We start from the raw sequence: 17,471 nt of genomic DNA, 5'->3' as shown, positions 1-17,471 counted from the left end.
GTATGATTTGTACTGTTGTACCTTTTGGAATAATCCACGGTGGCCTTAGAACCCTGTGGTTTCAACTACAAATCGGTGTTGTGTCTTCACTTTCCTGCAAGGGTTTTAAAGTGTATTTATCTGTATAAAGTGTATAAGTATTGATAAGGTGTACGCACTGCGGGTACTTTATACCGTCAGCGCTACTTAAGGTTTAAGGTATAACATCGTTGCAGTACTTTGCTGCTAAGGGTTTAAAGTGTAATCATATCATTGCATTGTATCATTAACAAGGTTTAAAGGTGATCAATTGTGTGTGCGCACGCTGTGTGTACGCCAAGTACGTACCACGTGCGGGACTCTATACGCAAATAGCGTACAAAGTGCGTAGCACGTGTATTCAGTGTAGCGGCCATAGCAGCTCCACGGTAATAGTGTATCTAGAGTTATAGCTTTACGGTCTAAGATAATATCGACATTATCACCATTTATCCTCCCACATCAAGCTTATCTGAGATTCGCAGTGCAGGATTGTCATTACCAATTTCAGACGTTGCCGTTCGGTCTCCACGGCACCGTGGGTGTTCACCAAGGTGATGGCGGAAATTATGTTCCTCCATCGACCGGAAGGAGTCAATATAATCCCTTACCTGGACGATCTCCTGATAAAGGCGAGGTCCAGGGAAAGGTTGGTGCACAACATTGCACTTTCCGTGACAGTTCTTCAACATCACATATGGATCATAAATTTTCCAAAGTCACAATTGGAACCGACGACAAGATTGTCCTTTCTGGGGATTATACTGGACACAGAAGTACAAAGGGTATTTCTTCCAGTAGCAAAAGCTCTGGAGATCCAGAGAATGGTCAAACAAATTCTGAAACCAACAAGTGTAGATTCATCAATGCATTCGGTTGTTGGGAAAGATGGTAGCGGCCTACGAGACCATACAGTTTGGCCGATTCCATACCAGAGTATTCCAGTGGGACCCTACTGGACAAGTGGTCCGGATCCCATCTACACATGCATCAGAGGATAATCCTGTCATCCAAAGCCAGAATTTCGCTCCTGTGGTGGCTACACAGTTCTCACCTCCTAGAGGTACGCAGGTTTGGGATTCGCGACTGGATCCTGGTGACCACAGATGCAAGTCTCCGAGGCTGGGGAGCAGTCCCACAGAGTGAAAGCTTCCAAGGAAGATGGTCAAGTCAAGAAACTTGTCTCCACATAAACGTTCTGGAATTGAGAGCCATTTACAACGGCCTTCTACAAGCGGTGCATCTTCTTTAAGATCAACCCGTACAGATCCAGTCGGACAATGTAACAGCAGTAGCGTACATAAACCGTCAGGGTGGAACGAAAAGCAGAGCGGCAATGGCAGAGGTGTCAAAGATCCTCCTCTGGGCAGAAAGACATTCAAGAGCTCTGTCGGCAATTTTCATTCCGGGAGTGGACAACTGGGAATCAGACTTCCTCAGCAGACACGATCTCCATCCAGGAGACCTCCACCAAGAAGTCTTCGCAGAGGTGAGAGGTCGTTGGGGAGTTCCTCAAGTAGACATGATGGCATCTCGTCTCAGCAATAAGCTTCAGAGATATTGTTCCAGGTCAAGAGACCCTCAAGCAATAGCAGTGGATGCACTAGTGACCCATTGGGTTTTTCGGTTGGTATAGGTCTTCCCTCCGCTTCCACTCATTCCGAAAGTTCTCAAACTCATAAGAAGAACAGGTGTTCGATCGATCCTCATTGTCCCAGACTGGCCAAGGAGGACTTGGTATCCAGATCTTCAGGAGTTGCTCATAAAAGATCCTCAGCCTCTTCGCGAGGACCTGCTGCAGCAGGGGCCGCGCGTGTATGAAGACTTACCGCGACTACGTTTGACGGCATAGCTGAGCGCCAGATCCTAGCCCGAAAGGGTATTCCCAAGGAAGTCATCCCCACTCTTATTCAGGCCAGGAAGGGAGTAACGTCTAAACATTGCCACCGAATTTGGAGAAAATATATGTCTTGGTGTGAAACCAAGAATGCTCCAACGGAAGAGTTTGTTAGGACATTTTCTCCAGGCGGGTGTGGATGCGGGCCTACGATTGGATTCGATCAAGGTCCATATTTTGGCCTTGTCCGTTCTCTTTCAGAAACAATTGGCCTCCCTTCCACAAGTTCAGACATTCGTGAAAGAGGTTCTGCACGTCCAACCTCCATTTGTGCCTCCTGTGGCACCATGGGATCTTAGCGTGGTGTTGCAATTCCTACAGTCTGATTGGTTTGAACCTCTACAGGAGATAGGAGAAGTTCCTCACTTGGAAAGTGGTCATGCTGTTGGCCTTGGCATCCGCAAGGCTGGTGTCTGAGTTAGGGGCCTTGTCTCACAAGAGCCCTTATTTGATCTTCCATGAAGATAGGGCTGAGCTAAGAACTCGTCAGCAATTTCTTCCAAAGGTGGTTTCTTCTTTCCATATAAACCAGCCTATTGTGATTCCAGTGGCTACTGACACCTTGGCTGCTTCAAAGTCTCTGGATGTGGTCAGGGCTTTGAGAATCTATGTCACAAGAACAGCTCGGATACGGAAAACAGAGGCTCTGTTTGTCCAGTATGCTCCCAACAGGATTGGGTGTCCTGCTTCTAAGCAGACTATTGCGCGCTGCATCTGAGGTACGATTCAGCACGCTCATTCTACGGCAGGATTGCCGATACCGAATTCGGTGACTGCCCATTCTAATAGAAAGGTGGGCTCAACCTGGGCGACTCCCCGTGGGGGTCTCGGCATTGCAACTTTGCCGAGCAGCTACTTGGTCAGGGGCAAACACGTTTGCTAAGTTTTACAAGTTTGACACCTTGGCAGTTGAGGACCTACAATTTGGTCAGTCGGTGCTGCAGGGTCATCCGCACTCTCCCGCCCGTACTGGAGCTTTTGTATAACCCCATGGTACTGAAGTGGACCCCAGTATCCTCTAGGACGTATGAGAAAACAGGATTTTAATACCTACCGGTAAATCCTTTTCTCCTAGTCCGTAGAGGATGCTGGGCACCCAGCCCAGTGCGTACTTTACCTGCAGTTGTTATTTTGTTAAAAATGTTTTCAGCACGGTTGCTGTAATGTTCATGCCCGTTGGCATGTGTTTTGTTGAATGCCATGTGTGCGGCATGGTTGAAGTGTGAGCTGGTATGAATCTCACCATTAACTTAAAAGTAAATCCTTTTCTCGATGTCCGTCTCTCTGGGCACAGTTCCTATACTGAGCTCTGGAGGAAGGGCATAGAGGGAGGAGCCAGGTCACACTCTGAAAAAGTCTAAGTGCCCATGGCTCCTGCGGAACCATCTATACCCCATGGTACTGAAGTGGACCCCATCATCCTCTACGGACTAGGAGAAAAGGATTTACCAGTAGGTATTAAAATCCTGTTTTTCTCAATCTGGGGGCCCATTGCCGTGTACTCAGGATAGTACACATTCTCAGGCTAAGAGATCTGAACCAGTATGGTTAGATTCATTAAAAGGGATGATTTCAAATATTTCGAATAATTATCCCAAAATGAGAAGGAGATTTAATACTTAAGGCAATCTGTTGATGACCTGATGAATAGAGATTCAGTGGTCTTTTCAGCGTCTCAGACCCCTGCCACTTGTCCACAGAAGCGTACTCTGGCCCAAATCATGCAGGCTGATACCGATGATGATGTATCAGACCCAGAGGAGGGTGAGGTGGACTCGGGAGGGGGGGTGACAGCTTTGTCACGGGGAATATAGGCCCTAATAGAAGCTTTTAGAGACGACCTGCACATTCCTGATAAGGTGTCAGAGGATGAGGAGGAATCTTATTTTAATGTGAAAATGAAATCCTCAGCTACTTTCCTTGCATCTAAGGAATTAAATTCCCTATTTGAAGCAACTTGGGTAAATCCTGACAAGAAGTTTCAGGTCCCAAAACGGTTACTTACAACCTTCCCGTTCGCCCAGGATGATGGGAAAACTCACCGATAGTTGACGCATCGGTTTCTAGGCTGTCTCGTAAGATCATTTTACCTGTTCCTGGGGCAGCTTCTTTAAAGGATGCTGCAGACCGCAAGATTGAGACCACTCTCAAATCTCTGTATACAGCTGCGGGGGTTGCCCAGAGACCCACTATAGCTTGTGCATGGATCTCTGGGGCCATTGCAAAATGGTCAGGTAATCTAATTGACGGGGTAGATTCCTCATCGGGGGGGGGGGGGGGGGGATAATTTTACTCCTACAGCATATACAGGATTCTGCTAACTTTATGGTGGAGGCCATAAAGGAAATTGGTTTACTGAATGCACGCACCACTGCCATGACAGTGTCAGCACGCAGGGGCTTGTGGCAACGCCAGTGGACTGCGGACGCGGATTCCAGGAAAGCCGTGGAAAGTCTACCTTTCACAGGTGAAGCCCTTTTTGGAGATGAACTGGATACGTGGATATCCAAGGCTACCGTGGGTAAGTCTACATACCTTCCTTCCGCTGCTTCCCTGGCTAGAAAATCCTACACTGCTCCAACTCTGCAGTCCTTTTGGACAGCGAAGTTTAAAACCAAAACCAAAGGTTCTTCTACGGCCTTCAAAGACAATAGAGATAAACCCAGAAATCCAGCAACTGCAGGTTCACAGGAAAAGAACCCCCGTTCTGCTTCCTCTAAGCCTTCAGCATGACAGTGGACCGCACTGCCTGGAAGACAGGCAGGTGGGAGCCCGTTTGCGATTCTTCAGTCACATATGGGCAACGTCATGCCAGGATCCCTGGGTCAAAGTTCTTATAGCCCAGAGCTATAGACTGGAGTTTCAGGAACTCCCACCTCACAGATTCTTCAAATCAGGCTTACCAGCTTCTCAAGAAGCAAGTATAACTTTACAGGAGGCAATTCCAAAAACTGATACGAACTCAGGTCATTGTTCCAGTTCCACTTCAGCTGTAAAACCAGGGTGGTTATTCCAACCTGTTTGTAGTTCCGAAACTGGACAGTTCGGTAAGACCAATTTTAAATCTCAAGTCGTTTAATCAGCACTTACGGGTATTCAAATTCAAGATGGAGTCTCTGAGAGCGGTGATCTCCGGTCTGGAGGAGGGGGAATGCTTGGTGTCTCTGGATATCAAGGATGCGTACCTTCATTTCTCTTACGTCCTAGACTGTTCCGCAGAAGCCTTCGGCACTTTAAGACTTTTTAACAGTGTGAACTGGCTCCTTCCTCTATGCCCCTCCTCCAGACCTCAGTTTAGAAAATGTGCCCAGGAGACTGGATGCACACCAGTGGAGCTCTACAGAGTTCTGCTGGAAAAGACTTTGTTAGGTTTTTTTATTTTACAGGAAAGCTGCTGGCAACAGCTTCCCTGTTTTGTGGGACTTAGGGGGGGAGGGGGGGGGGGGAGTAGGAACCAACTTCTCAATTAGTTCAATGGCTCTGCTTCCGCTGACAGGACACCATCAGCTCCTGAAGGGTACTGAACAAAGCCCTTGCCTGGCTGCTGCTCACTCCCACAGCACTGCCGCCACCCCCTAACAGAGCTAGAAGTCAGAAGGCTGGTGAGTATTTACCGGAGTCCAGCAGAGAGGGGCTCTCCGGTCATCATGGTGGCATTAAGGTACCAGTGCGACGCTGCGAACAAACATGTCTCTCAGCACAGGGTGCAGGGCACGCGGGGGGGGGGGGGGGCACGCTCTGAGGGACATGAAAAATAAAATCCTTACTCCCACTGGCAATAAAGTATACACAAGGGAGCCGCTGGTGTACATACCCCTGCCAGTATAAATTTTGTATTACTGAGGCTGAACCGCGCCATTACAGGGGGCGGGGCTTCTCAGACTTGCTAGTAACACTTTGGCACCATTTTCTCCTCACTGAGACGCTGGAGCGCTGATCCTGAACGCTGCTTCTCCTCACACATCGCTGATACAAGTACCCCAGGGTGTTATAGAGGGGGAGGGGAGCGCATAGTTTATTGAAGTCTACGGGCTTCATATTGGATAAAAAGCACTGTGGTTGTGTATTATTGTATGCAATACATATAGGGCGCGTGGTGTGGACTGGCAATTCCCTCTGGGTCTCTCTTAGGTAGATCTGTCCCCAATAGCTCCCCTGTGTGTGAGTGGTGTGACTGTACACGTGTGTACCATGTCTAGAGAAAGTTCTTCCCCAGAGGAACCCATTTTGGAGGCACAAGAGTGTTCTGAGCCTGTGTGGATGAGAAAGTTGCAGAGTAATATGTCTAAGCTAGCAAAGAAATTCTCTGAGTCTGAACAGACAAAGCAATGGAGACAGTCTGTGGAGGATGCTCTGTTTGCTAATTCCTCCACGTCACCTACTCGGGACCCCTCCTGTTCCCAGAAAAGGTCTCTGGCCCAAATTATGCAAAGGGACACTGACACAGATTCCGACACTGAAGTCGACACTGGAGATTTGAGGGGGGTAGATCCCAAACTGGCTAAAAGCATTCAATGTATGATAGTCGCTATAAAAGAGGTGTTGGAATTTCCTGGCACAACATCTCCACCCGAGGAAAAAGATTATTTTAAATTAAATAAAAAACAGGTGGTGACTTTTCCTCCATATAAGGACTTCAATACATTCTTTGAGGAATCCTGGGCTAACCCGGAAAAGAAGTTTGTTATCCCTAGTAGGGTGCCCTTTCCCTGAAGAGGATAGGCGTAAGTGGGAGTCACCCCCAATGATAGACACCGCAGTCTCTAGGTTGTCAAAGAAAATCATTTTACCTGCCCCAGGGTCAGCTTCATTAAAGAACCTGCTGACCGCAAATTAGAGACGATTTTAAAGTCCATCTATGTTGCTACAGGTACGTTACTCAGGCCCGCAATTGCTTCTGCGTGGGTAGGTAACGCAGTGCAAAGAGGGCAGACAATTTAATTGTTAATTTTGACACGGTCGATAAAGATGATATGCTGCAAATTCTAGGTCATATCAAAGATTCTGCAGGTTACTTGGTTGAGGCTATGAAGGACGTTGGCTTACTGGGCTCAAGGGCCTCTGCTATGGCAATTTCAGCCCGCAGGGCGCTCTGGATCCGCCAATGGAATGCTGACGCTGAATCCAAAAGAAATATTGAGTCGCTCCCCTGCAATGGTGAGGCCTTCTTTGGAGAGAAACTAGATGCCATAATATCAACTACTATCTGGCAAGTCAGCATTTCTGCCGTCGGCAGCTGCACCGGCTAAAAAAGTATATCATTCTCATACTATGCAGTCCTTTTCGGCCCAGCAAGGACAAAAAGGCTAAGAGTACCCCTTTTTTCACAGGAAAAGGGAGAGGAAAAGGTAGAAAATCTACAACACCGTCAGGTTCCCAGGAGCAGAAGTCAGCAACTACTTCTGCAAAAGCCACAGCATGACGCTGGGGCTCCTCTGCGGGAGTGCGATCGGGTGGGGGCACGTCTACTATTTTTTAGCCAGGTCTGGCTTCACTCAGACCTGGATCCTTGGATATTACAGATAGTATCCCAAGGTTACAGGTTAGAATTTCAAGACCTTCCCCCATGCCGATTTTTCAAATCAGCCTTGCCAGTTTCTGCTCAGGACAGCACAAATGTCCTGAAAGCAATACATAAATTATGTCAAGACAAAGTAATTTCCTTGGTTCCTGCTGAACAAAGGAACCAAGGCTTTTATTCAAGCCTGTTTGTGGTGCCTAAGCCGGATGGCACGGTCAGACCGATTTTAAACCTAAAATCTCTGAATCTTTATTTGAAAAGTTTCAAATTCAAGATGGGATCCTTGAAAGCTGTGATTTCCAGCTTGGAAGAAAAGGAATTTCTGGTGTCAGTGGACATCAAGGATGCTTACTTGCATGTCCCCATTTACCCGCCACATCAAGCATACCTGAGGTTTGCGGTTCAGGATTGCCGCTACCAATTCCAGACATTACCGTTTGGGCTCTCCGCGGCTCAGAGAATATTCACCAAGGTGATGGCGGAGATCATGGTTCTCCTTCGCAAACAAGGAGTCAACATAATTCCATACTTGGACGATCTCCTCATAAAAGCGAGATCCAGGGACAAGCTACTCCGGAACATAGCATTGTCCCTGAAGTTGCTTCAACAGCACGGTTGGATCAACTTTCCAAAATCCCAGTTGGAACAGACAATGAGATTATCATTTTTGGGAATGATACTGGACACCGAGGTACAGAGAGTATTTCTACCGGTGGAAAAGGCTCAGGAGATCCAGAGCATGGTCAAACAACTTTTGAGACCAATAACAGTATCAATTCATCTGTGCATTCGCCTGTTGGGGAAAATGGTAGCGGCTTACGAGGCGCTACAATATGGCCGATTCCATGCCAGGGTCTTCCAGTGGGACCTACTAGACAAGTGGTCTGGGTCGCATCTCCACATGCATCAAAGGATAACCATGTCAGCGAAAGCCAGAATTTCGCTCCTGTGGTGGCTACAAATTTCTCACCTCCTGGAGGGACGCAGGTTCGGGATTCAGGCCTGGATCCTGGTGACCACAGATGCAAGTCTCCAAAGATGGGGAGCAGTCATGCAAGGCGAAAGCTTCCAATGAAGATGGTCAAGTCAAGAAACTCTCCTTCACATAAACATTCTGGAGTTGAGAGCTGTGTACAACTGTCTTCATCAAGCGGCACACCTTCTTCAAGGTCGTCCCATACAGACCCAGTCAGACAATGTAATGACAGTAGCTTACATAAACCGTCAAGGCGCGGAACAAAAATCAGAGCGGCAATGGCAGAGGTGATAAAGATACTCCTATGGGCAGAAAGACATGCAAAAGATCTGTCGGCAATTTTAATTCCGGGAGTGGACAACTGGGAAGCAGACTTCCTCTGCAGACAAGATCTCCATCCAGGAGAATGGGGCCTCCACCCAGAAGTCTTTGCGGAGGTGGCAAGTTGTTGGGGCGTTCCTCAAGTGGACATGATGGCATCACGCCTCGACAAGAAGCTTCAGAAATCTTGTTCCAGGTCGAGAGACCCACAAACAATAGCAATAGATGCACTGGTGACCCAGTGGGTGTTTCAGTCTGTGTATCTGTTCCCTCCACTTATCCCAAAGGTTCTCAAGATCATCAGAAGAGCAAGAGTTTAAGCAATCCTCACTGCTCCAGACTGGCCAAGGAAGGCCTGGTATCCAGATCTTCAGGAGTTACTACTGGAAGATCCTCTGCCTCTTCCTCTTCACGAGGACCTGCTTCAGCAGGGGCCGTTAGTTTATCAGGACTTACCGCGGCTGCGTTTGACGGCATGGCTGTTGAGCGCCAGATTCTAGCCCGTAAGGGTATTCCGAATGAAGTCATTCCCACACTTATTCTGGCCAGGAAAGGGGTAACGTCCAAACATTACCATTGTATTTGGAGAAAATATGTATCTTGGTGTGAATCCAAGAAGTCTCCTGCGGTGGAGTTTCAATTAGGACGACTTCTCGACTTCTCCTATTTCTACAGGTGGGTGTGGATGCTGGATTGAGGTTAGGGTCTATTAATGTTCAGATTTCGGCCTTGTCTGTTTTCTTTAAGAAACAGTTGGCTTCCCTTCCTGAGGTCCAGACGTTCGTGAAGGGGGTTTTGCGCATCCAACCTCCTTTTGTGCCTCCTGCGGCTCCATGGGATCTTAATGTGGTGTTGCAGTTCCTTAAATTGGACTGGTTTGAGCCTCTGCAAGAGGTGGAGTTAAAGTTTCTCACTTGGAAAATGGTCATGCTGTTGGCCTTGGCCTCAGGCAGACGAGTGTCTGAGTTAGGTGCTCTATCACACAAGAGTCCTTATTTAATATTTCATGAAGATAGGGCTGAACTGAGAACACTTCAACACTTTCTTCCGAAGGTTGTGTCTTCTTTCCATATCAACCAACCTGTGGTGGTGCCAGTGGCTTCTGACACCTCAGCCGTTTCAAAGTCCCTGGATGTCGTCAGAGCGTTGAGGACTTATGTTGCAAGAACGGCTCGGATAAGGAAAACAGAATCTTTGTTTGTCCTCTATGACCCAAACAAGATTGGGGGTCCTCGCGCTGGATCAGGAGTACCATTCAGCACGCTGATTCCACGGCAGGATTGCAGTTACCGACTTCGGTAAAAGCCCACTCTACAAGGAAAGTGGGTTCGTCCTGGGCGGCTGCCCGGGGTGTCTCGGCTTTCCAAATCTGCCGAGCTGCTACTTGGTCAGGTGCAAACACGTTTGCTAAGTTTTATAAGTTTGACACCTTTGCTGCTGACTACCTAAAATTTGGTCAGTCAGTTCTGCAGGAACATTAGCACTTTCTAGCCCGTACTGGGAGCTTTTGTACATCCCCATGGTACCAAAATGGACCCCAGCATCCTCTAGGACGTAAGAAAAAATAGGATTTTAATTACCTGCAGGTAAATCCTTTTCTCGTAGTCCGTAGAGGATGCTGGGCGCCTGGCCAGTGCTCATTTTTCCTGCTGATTACGTTTATCTTTTTGCACACGTGTTCAGATGTTGACAGCATTTGCTGTTGCGTTATACATGCTGTTTGGCATGAGTTATGTTAAAGGCCATGTTAGCCGACATGTTTTTTGTGTATGGTGTGAGCTGGTGTGAATCTCGCCACAAGTTTAATAGTAATTCCTCTCTCAAAAATGTCCGTCTCCTCGGGCACAGTTCCTATACTGAGATCTGGAGGAGGGGCATAGAGGGAGGAGCCAGTTCACACTGTGTAAAAGTCTTAAAGTGCCGAAGGCTCCTGCGGAACAGTCTATGTCCAATAGTACTAAAATGGACCCCAGCATCCTCTACGGACTACGAGAAAAGGATTTACCGACAGGTAATTTAAATCCTATTATTCCGATTTGGCCGCCTCAAAAGGCTTATCTAAGGTTTGCCTTACAGGACTGTCACTACCAGTTCCAGGCCCTGCTATTTGGCCTCTCTACGGCACCGAGGGTGTTCACCAAGGTAGTGGCAGAAATTATATTTCTCCTCCGCAAACAGGGAGTAAACATAATACCGTACCTGGACGATCTGCTGTTAAAAGCCCCATCCAGGGACAGGTTATTGCCAACATTGCACTCTCAACCCGACTACTCCAGGGTCACGGATGGATTCTGAATCTACCAAAATCTCATCTGGAGCCAACGCGGAGGCTTCCGTTCCTGGGGATGATACTGGATACGGAGGCACAGAAAGTGTTCCTTCCATTGGAAAAGGCATTGGTGATCCGGTCCATGGTGCGGGATGTTCTAGGACAAACCTGGATATCGGTGCATCTATGCATTTGCCTTCTGGGAAAGATGGTAGGCGCTGCAGTTCGGAAGGTTTCACGCAAGGCCCTTCCAGCTGGATCTGTTGGACAAATGGTCCGGATCGCATCTTCACATGCACTGGAGGATCCGTCTGTCGCCAAAAGCCAGGATTTCTCTTCTGTGGTGGCTTCAGACTTCTCACCTGACCGAAGGACGAATGTTCGTGATTCAAAACTGGATTCTGCTAACCACAGACGCAAGCCTCAGAGGTTGGGAAGCAGTCACCCAGGGGGAACAGTTCCAAGGAAAATGGTCAAGTCAGGAAGCCATTCTTCCGATCAACATTCTGGAACTAAGGGCCATATACAACGCCCTTCTACAGGAATTGCATCTTCAAGATCAAGCCATTCAGGTTCAGTCGGACGATGTGATGGCGGTAACATACATAAACCGACAAGGTGGAACGCAGAGCAGCAATGTCAGAGGTAACAAGGATTCTCCTCTGGGCAGAAAGACATGCTGTGGCGTTGTCCGCGATCTTCATTCCAGGAGTAGACAGCTGGGAAGCAGACTTCCTCAGCAGACACGACCTACTCCCAGGAGAGTGGGGCCTCCACCCGGAAGTGTTCGGGCGCTTGACACGTCGGTGGGGAATTTCACAAATCAACATGATGGCCTCTCGTCTCAACAAGAAGCTCAAGCGGTATTGTTCCAGGTCGAGGGACCCATAGGCAGTGGCGGTGGACACTCTGGTGACTCCATGGGTCTACCAGCTGGTGTACATGTTTCCACCACTCCCATTGATCCTAAAGATTCTCTAAAGGATGGAAAGGGAAAAGGTTTCAAGCAATTCTCATTGCTCCGGACTAGCCAAGAAGGGCCTGGTATGCGGATCTACTGGAGAGGATCCATGGCCTCTACCTCTTCGCGAGGACCTTCTCCAACAGGGGCGGTTTGTCTATCAAGACTTGCCACGGCTACGTTTTACGGCATGGAGGTAGAGCGTCAAATTCCAGCATGGAAAGGGATCCAGGATAAGGTTATTCCAACCCTGATCCAAGCCAGAAAGGGGGTAACCTCAAAACATTACCACCGTATTTGGAAAAAATCCGTCTCTTGGTGTGAGAACAGGAAATTTGCTGCGGTGTAATTTTAATTGAGACTTTTTTTCTCCTTTTTCTGCAGTCAGGTGTGGATGTGGGCCTACGTTTGGGCTTCATAAAAGTTCAGATTTCGGCCTTATCCATTTTCTTCCAGAAACAATTGGCTTCTCTCCCTGAGGTTCAGACATTTTTGAAGGGGGGTTCTGCACATCCAACCGCCCTTTGTGCCTCCTACGGCAACTTGGGATCTCAACGTGGTGTTGCAGTTCCTGCAATCGGATTGGTTTGAGCCTTTACAGGATGTTGACGTCAAGTTTCTTACGTGGAAGGCTGTCACGCTGTTGGCCTTGGCTTTTGCGAGGCGTGTGTCGGAGCTGGGGGCGTTGTCTCACAAAAGCCCCTATTTGATTTTTAATGAAGGTAGGGCTGAACTCAGAACTCGTCACTTCTTTAAGTGGTGTCAGCGTTTCATATCAATCAACCTATTGTGGTTCCGTTGGTTACAGACACCTCTTCTACTTCAAAGTCCTTGGATGTTGTGAGGGCTTTGAAGATCTATGTGAAGCGGACAGCTCGCCACAGAAAATCTGACTCGCTGTTTGTTCTCTCTGATCCCAATAAATTGGGTGTCCTGCTTCAAAGCAGACAATTGCACGCTGGATCAGGCTTGCTATCCAGCATGCTTATTCCACAGCAGGTTTGCCGTGTCCAAAATCTGTACAGGCCCACTCTACTAGGTCGGTGGATTCTTTCTGGGCGGCTGCCCGGGGTGTCTCGGCTTTACAGGTTCGAACACGTTTGCCAAGTTCTACAAGTTCGATACTTTTTGCCTTCTGAGGACTTTCAGTTTGGTCAATCAGTTATGCAGGAACCTCCGCACTCTCCCACCCGGTTTGGGAGCTTTAGTACATCCCCATGGTACTAATGTGGACACTAGTTTGTGTGTGCTGGTTCGGAATCTCACCACCATCCTTTTATATCCTTCTCTCAAAGTATGTCCGTCTCCCTGGGCATAGTTTCCTAGACTGAGTCTGGTAGGAGGGGCATAGAGGGAGGAGCCAGCCCACACTATCAAATTCTTTAAATTGCCTATGGCTCCTAGTGGACCCGTCTATACCCCATGGTACTAATGTGGACCCCAGTATCCCCTACGGACTACTAGAAAAGGATTTACCGGTAGGTAATTAAAATCCTATTTTTGTTCTTGGGTTCTTTTTTTGCTTTCTTTTATAAAAGTATGTAGCTTGATTCTTAGCTGTATTTTATTCATCTGGTCAGAGTAACCGCACAGGAATTCATGTTATGTGTATATCCAGCCTCAATACACCATGCAGTGCGAGGTGCCTGGCATGAGTAGCCACCAGGTCCCGTGAAATTCTGTTAACATCTGGCATCTCTTTCTGGCAAAAATGTGCCTTGGTCGCAACGCATTGTGGCTAGTACACACTAAGAGACTGTGCTGTTTAATTTGATATATGACCCTTTCATACTGTCTGTGACGGAGCAAAACAGAAGTTGTTTTTGAAAAAAAACTGCGGCTGCTACATTGTAGCACTACGTGTACAGAATAAGAGACTGTCAGATTTATTAAGCTTGGGGAAGTGATAAAGTGGAAAGTGATAACAGCCAGTCAGCACCTAACTCTCATTTTTCAAACCCAGTCTGTAACATGGAAGTTAGGAGCTGATTGGCTGGTACTTTATCCCCGTCCACTTTCTCACTTCACCAAGCTTAATAAATCTGCCCCTCAGTTGCAAGAAGATATAAAAGTGTAATATATCAAATTAATCGGTCTCCTCCTGCATCCTAGTCGCATTGTGTTGTGACTAAGACGTAGTTTTGCAAAAAAAGACGTCCTATGCTAGAAGATTCTCAGTCAACATGGCGAGCCAAGAGGGGCTGTTTAGTGTGACTGCAGCAAAGATGAATGGGGACACATTTGTATATACAGATTAAGCACAAGGGAACTTGGCATGAAATAAAAGCTACAGACGCTGCATCGTAACACTTCATATACAGATTCATACTCATTTGCAAACAGCTGTACAAGTGTAGTATGGCAAGTGACTCAGTGTAGTCTCGTTAGACAGTTTTGTCCCCCCGCATTGCGACTAAATAAACTATACGAGGGAGCAAAAGGTTCTCAGTGCTAGCCAAGTCACATTGGACCTGGCATGCTGATAAGGGCAACTGCAACGATAATGTAAGAGGACATGTTCCTTTTTAAATAGGCTAAATTTTTTACAAAGTTATTTTAGGCATGATACCATTTAACAGTAGATCTTAGGGGGGTGGGGGAGTGCTCTCCAGATTGCTATTTGCCTTCTGACGCTATGATTTCTGATAAAAGATTATTGGATTTCTCCTGTAGTATTCATATGTATATTCCCATTTCTCATTCTTATATTTTTTTTTTTCTCCATCAGGATTCTGGGTTCATTGCAATGATTCCAAACTGAACATGTGCTCTGTTGAGGAGGTGTGCAGGACACAGGCCTACATCCTTTTTTACACCCAACGGAGTAACCCACAGAGTACCGTGCAAAGCAGCAACATACCAAGTGATGCAGGAATCCCTGACCTTCTCTTCTCACCTCAGGCTCCGTCCAGTCCCCAGGAGCGCAGCAGACGAATAACCATACCCTGACACCACTAGTGCCGGAGTAAATCCGGACTATTTTATAGTTCTTATTTTCTTTTTGGGTGGGGTTGTTTGTTTCTTTTTGTTCTTGGGTGGTTTTATTTTTTTTCTTTTATAAAAGTCTGTAGACTGATTCTTAGCTGTGTTTTATTCATCTTGTCAGAGTAGCAACAGAAGATTTGCAGTAGGAGTCCACCTCATTACAGGAAAATGGCAAAAAGTGGCTCCAATGTGTGTCTGCATGGAGGAAAAGTGTGGGATAGCACTCTCCTACAAATTCTCATTAAGAAGTTATTTACATCTGAAGATCTAGAACTTTTTTTTTAGCCCTAAAATGTGCTCAAGAGAAAGGGAGTCTCTATCAATACAAAAGGTGTTGTGTTGCCTTCTTTTATTTTTTTTGTCTATAAAATTGCAAGAATTAATAGTGATCATATTCAGAAGCCTCTAGTGCAGTAATCGATGGCGAATGTGTTGCAGGAGACTAGTGTATGTGCACAGGTTTTTTTTTCCCCTCAAGGTTAAATGATTTTACATTTCTTTATTTGTTTTTTTTGTCATTCCTGACTTCATGGGAAATCTGTTGTGTAGCCTTCAGGAATATATATGGACTTTAGTTTCGTCTGTATAATAGTGCTTTTATTCTGAAACTGGTATTTCCTTGATCGTTTCTGTACGGCGGTTTTTAAAGGAGCTCTTCACCTTTACTTTTTAAAACCTTTCATTGCACAGTTAACAAGTATGCAGGTATGGGTACTTTTGGGAACCAGGTATCAAATAAGTTCCAATAATTGTCCAGGAGCAAGATCATGATCATCAAGTATCTTCTACTAGGACTGAGGAGTATCACTACACGAATGATGGGGGAAGCTAGAGATCACTTCTTAATAAATTAGTATATTATAAGCATGGTGATCTGAATTCCTGAAAAACTTAAACTTTAAAACCTGAAGCCCCAAATGTTACATATATTAGATCCTATGTAATAAGTGATTGCTTGGTGATAATATTGGTACCCTTCTGCAATTGTGATCTTTGCACTAATGTCAACTACAGTACAGTGTCCAGCATGCAATCTTTGTGGCATACACATTTGCATTACATCCACCACTGAAAGACCTAAATGCTAGGTACACACTAGATGACTTGCAAACAATGCAATGTCGTCAATGATTTCCCTTGAACTCCTGGACAAACGATATAACTCATACACACTATGCGACATTATAAAAGATATCGCCAGTGACCACGTTCTGGATATGCTGTCGTTGACGATATCATCAGATTGAGCTGCATGTAGGGAAGATCTTAAGATGCGACTGACAACATCGCGGGAGCACGCATAGTGCATACACATTTTACGTTTTGAACCATTTGATGTTCCAATGGGTCTTTAAAAAAACCACCTAGTCTGTAGGGGCCTTAAGAATTGAAGACCTAATGATACCCAAAAGTAAATGAAATAATGGCGTTTTCATCTTTAGTTTGATTGCTATGCGCACTTCTGTATAGCAGCACCAACATCCATCCAGTTTGGGAGCCAGAAACTGTGAAAAAAGCAGCAGAAATTGTTAATTAACTAGAATTCAGTAAAATGTTTAATCCATGTCCCCCACCACTCACACATTCATTCTGTGATCTAAGATTTAGGTGGAGATCATGTTTCAAGTACCTAGTGTGTTATGTGTTTGCACACTTCCCAGTGTTCTTTTTAGCCACTTCTAAATCCCTTTAAAAATGATAGCGATGGCTTGTTTTATCTCTTGTGGTCTATTAGCACGCCACAGTGTGATGATCTATACTAGTCCAATATGGTCAGCACACAATCGTGCTTCATTTCTCCCTAGGACTGTATGAACAATTAGATTTGCTAGTACAGTCCATGTCTGGTGCAAGACGACGTTGTGCATCACAGCAGTTTGCAGCCAGACATTTTAATCTTCCTTGTCTGACACTGGTGTTAATATTTGCTTTTTTTGGAAGCAATATTATGGTTTGTCTGTTCTGTATGTGTTTTTTGTTTCTGTTTAATTTAACACCTCAGCTGGAGAAGCAACTGAAATCAGGGGCAAAAGCCATCTCTCCAAAGCCTTTTTTTAACATCCTGTGCTTCTTGATTGCAAAATGATCATTAATTTACAGTGTGATAGATGTTATTACTAATCCTAAACCCCTTTTTGAGCAGTAGTTCTTCAAAGGAGCTGTATGTTCTTATTGCTGGTCTCCTCACCTGTCAAACTCAGGAGTCTGTCCAAACCCAAGTCCCATATGTGCTGGCACAAAATTGTATTCAGTTTTATTTTGTATGATATTGACTCAAGTCTTCAAAGCTTAATAAATTTTCAAAGTCTGGTAAAGATTGTTTTGGCATATTTATGACTCTTCTTATGGTGTCATATATGTTTGCAAATTGATTTGATAAAGGCCATTTAAGGCCAAATGCACGTGTGTCTCTTCTCCAATCACTTTGATAGGTGAATACAGGAGAGATGGAAGTACTCTTTGATCTTTAGAAAAAAATGCTCAAGAAGTTCACAGAAGACTTAACCAGAGCAGGAGAAGCAA

General features: G+C 46.0%; 1 protein-coding gene across 6 annotated transcripts in view; it reads left to right on the top strand.

Moving 5' to 3' along the window:
* The window catches only part of USP49 (ubiquitin specific peptidase 49), a 378,308-nt gene extending 361,045 nt beyond the window's left edge, over window positions 1-17,263 (top strand). For all 6 annotated transcript variants that reach the window (XM_063955079.1, XM_063955073.1, XM_063955075.1 and 3 more), the window contains one exon: window positions 14,692-17,263. In XM_063955079.1, the coding sequence (XP_063811149.1) occupies window positions 14,692-14,912 (221 nt within the window). In that variant the 3' untranslated portion in view covers window positions 14,913-17,263. The remainder of the gene's footprint in view (window positions 1-14,691) is intronic.
* The last annotated feature ends 208 nt before the right edge of the window (window positions 17,264-17,471 follow it).

The sequence above is a fragment of the Pseudophryne corroboree genome, chromosome 2 (genome assembly GCF_028390025.1).
Source record: "Pseudophryne corroboree isolate aPseCor3 chromosome 2, aPseCor3.hap2, whole genome shotgun sequence".
Taxonomy (NCBI): Eukaryota; Metazoa; Chordata; class Amphibia; order Anura; family Myobatrachidae; genus Pseudophryne; species Pseudophryne corroboree.
Note: the sequence above shows the minus strand (reverse complement) of the source record. Positions and strands in the feature narration are given on the sequence as shown.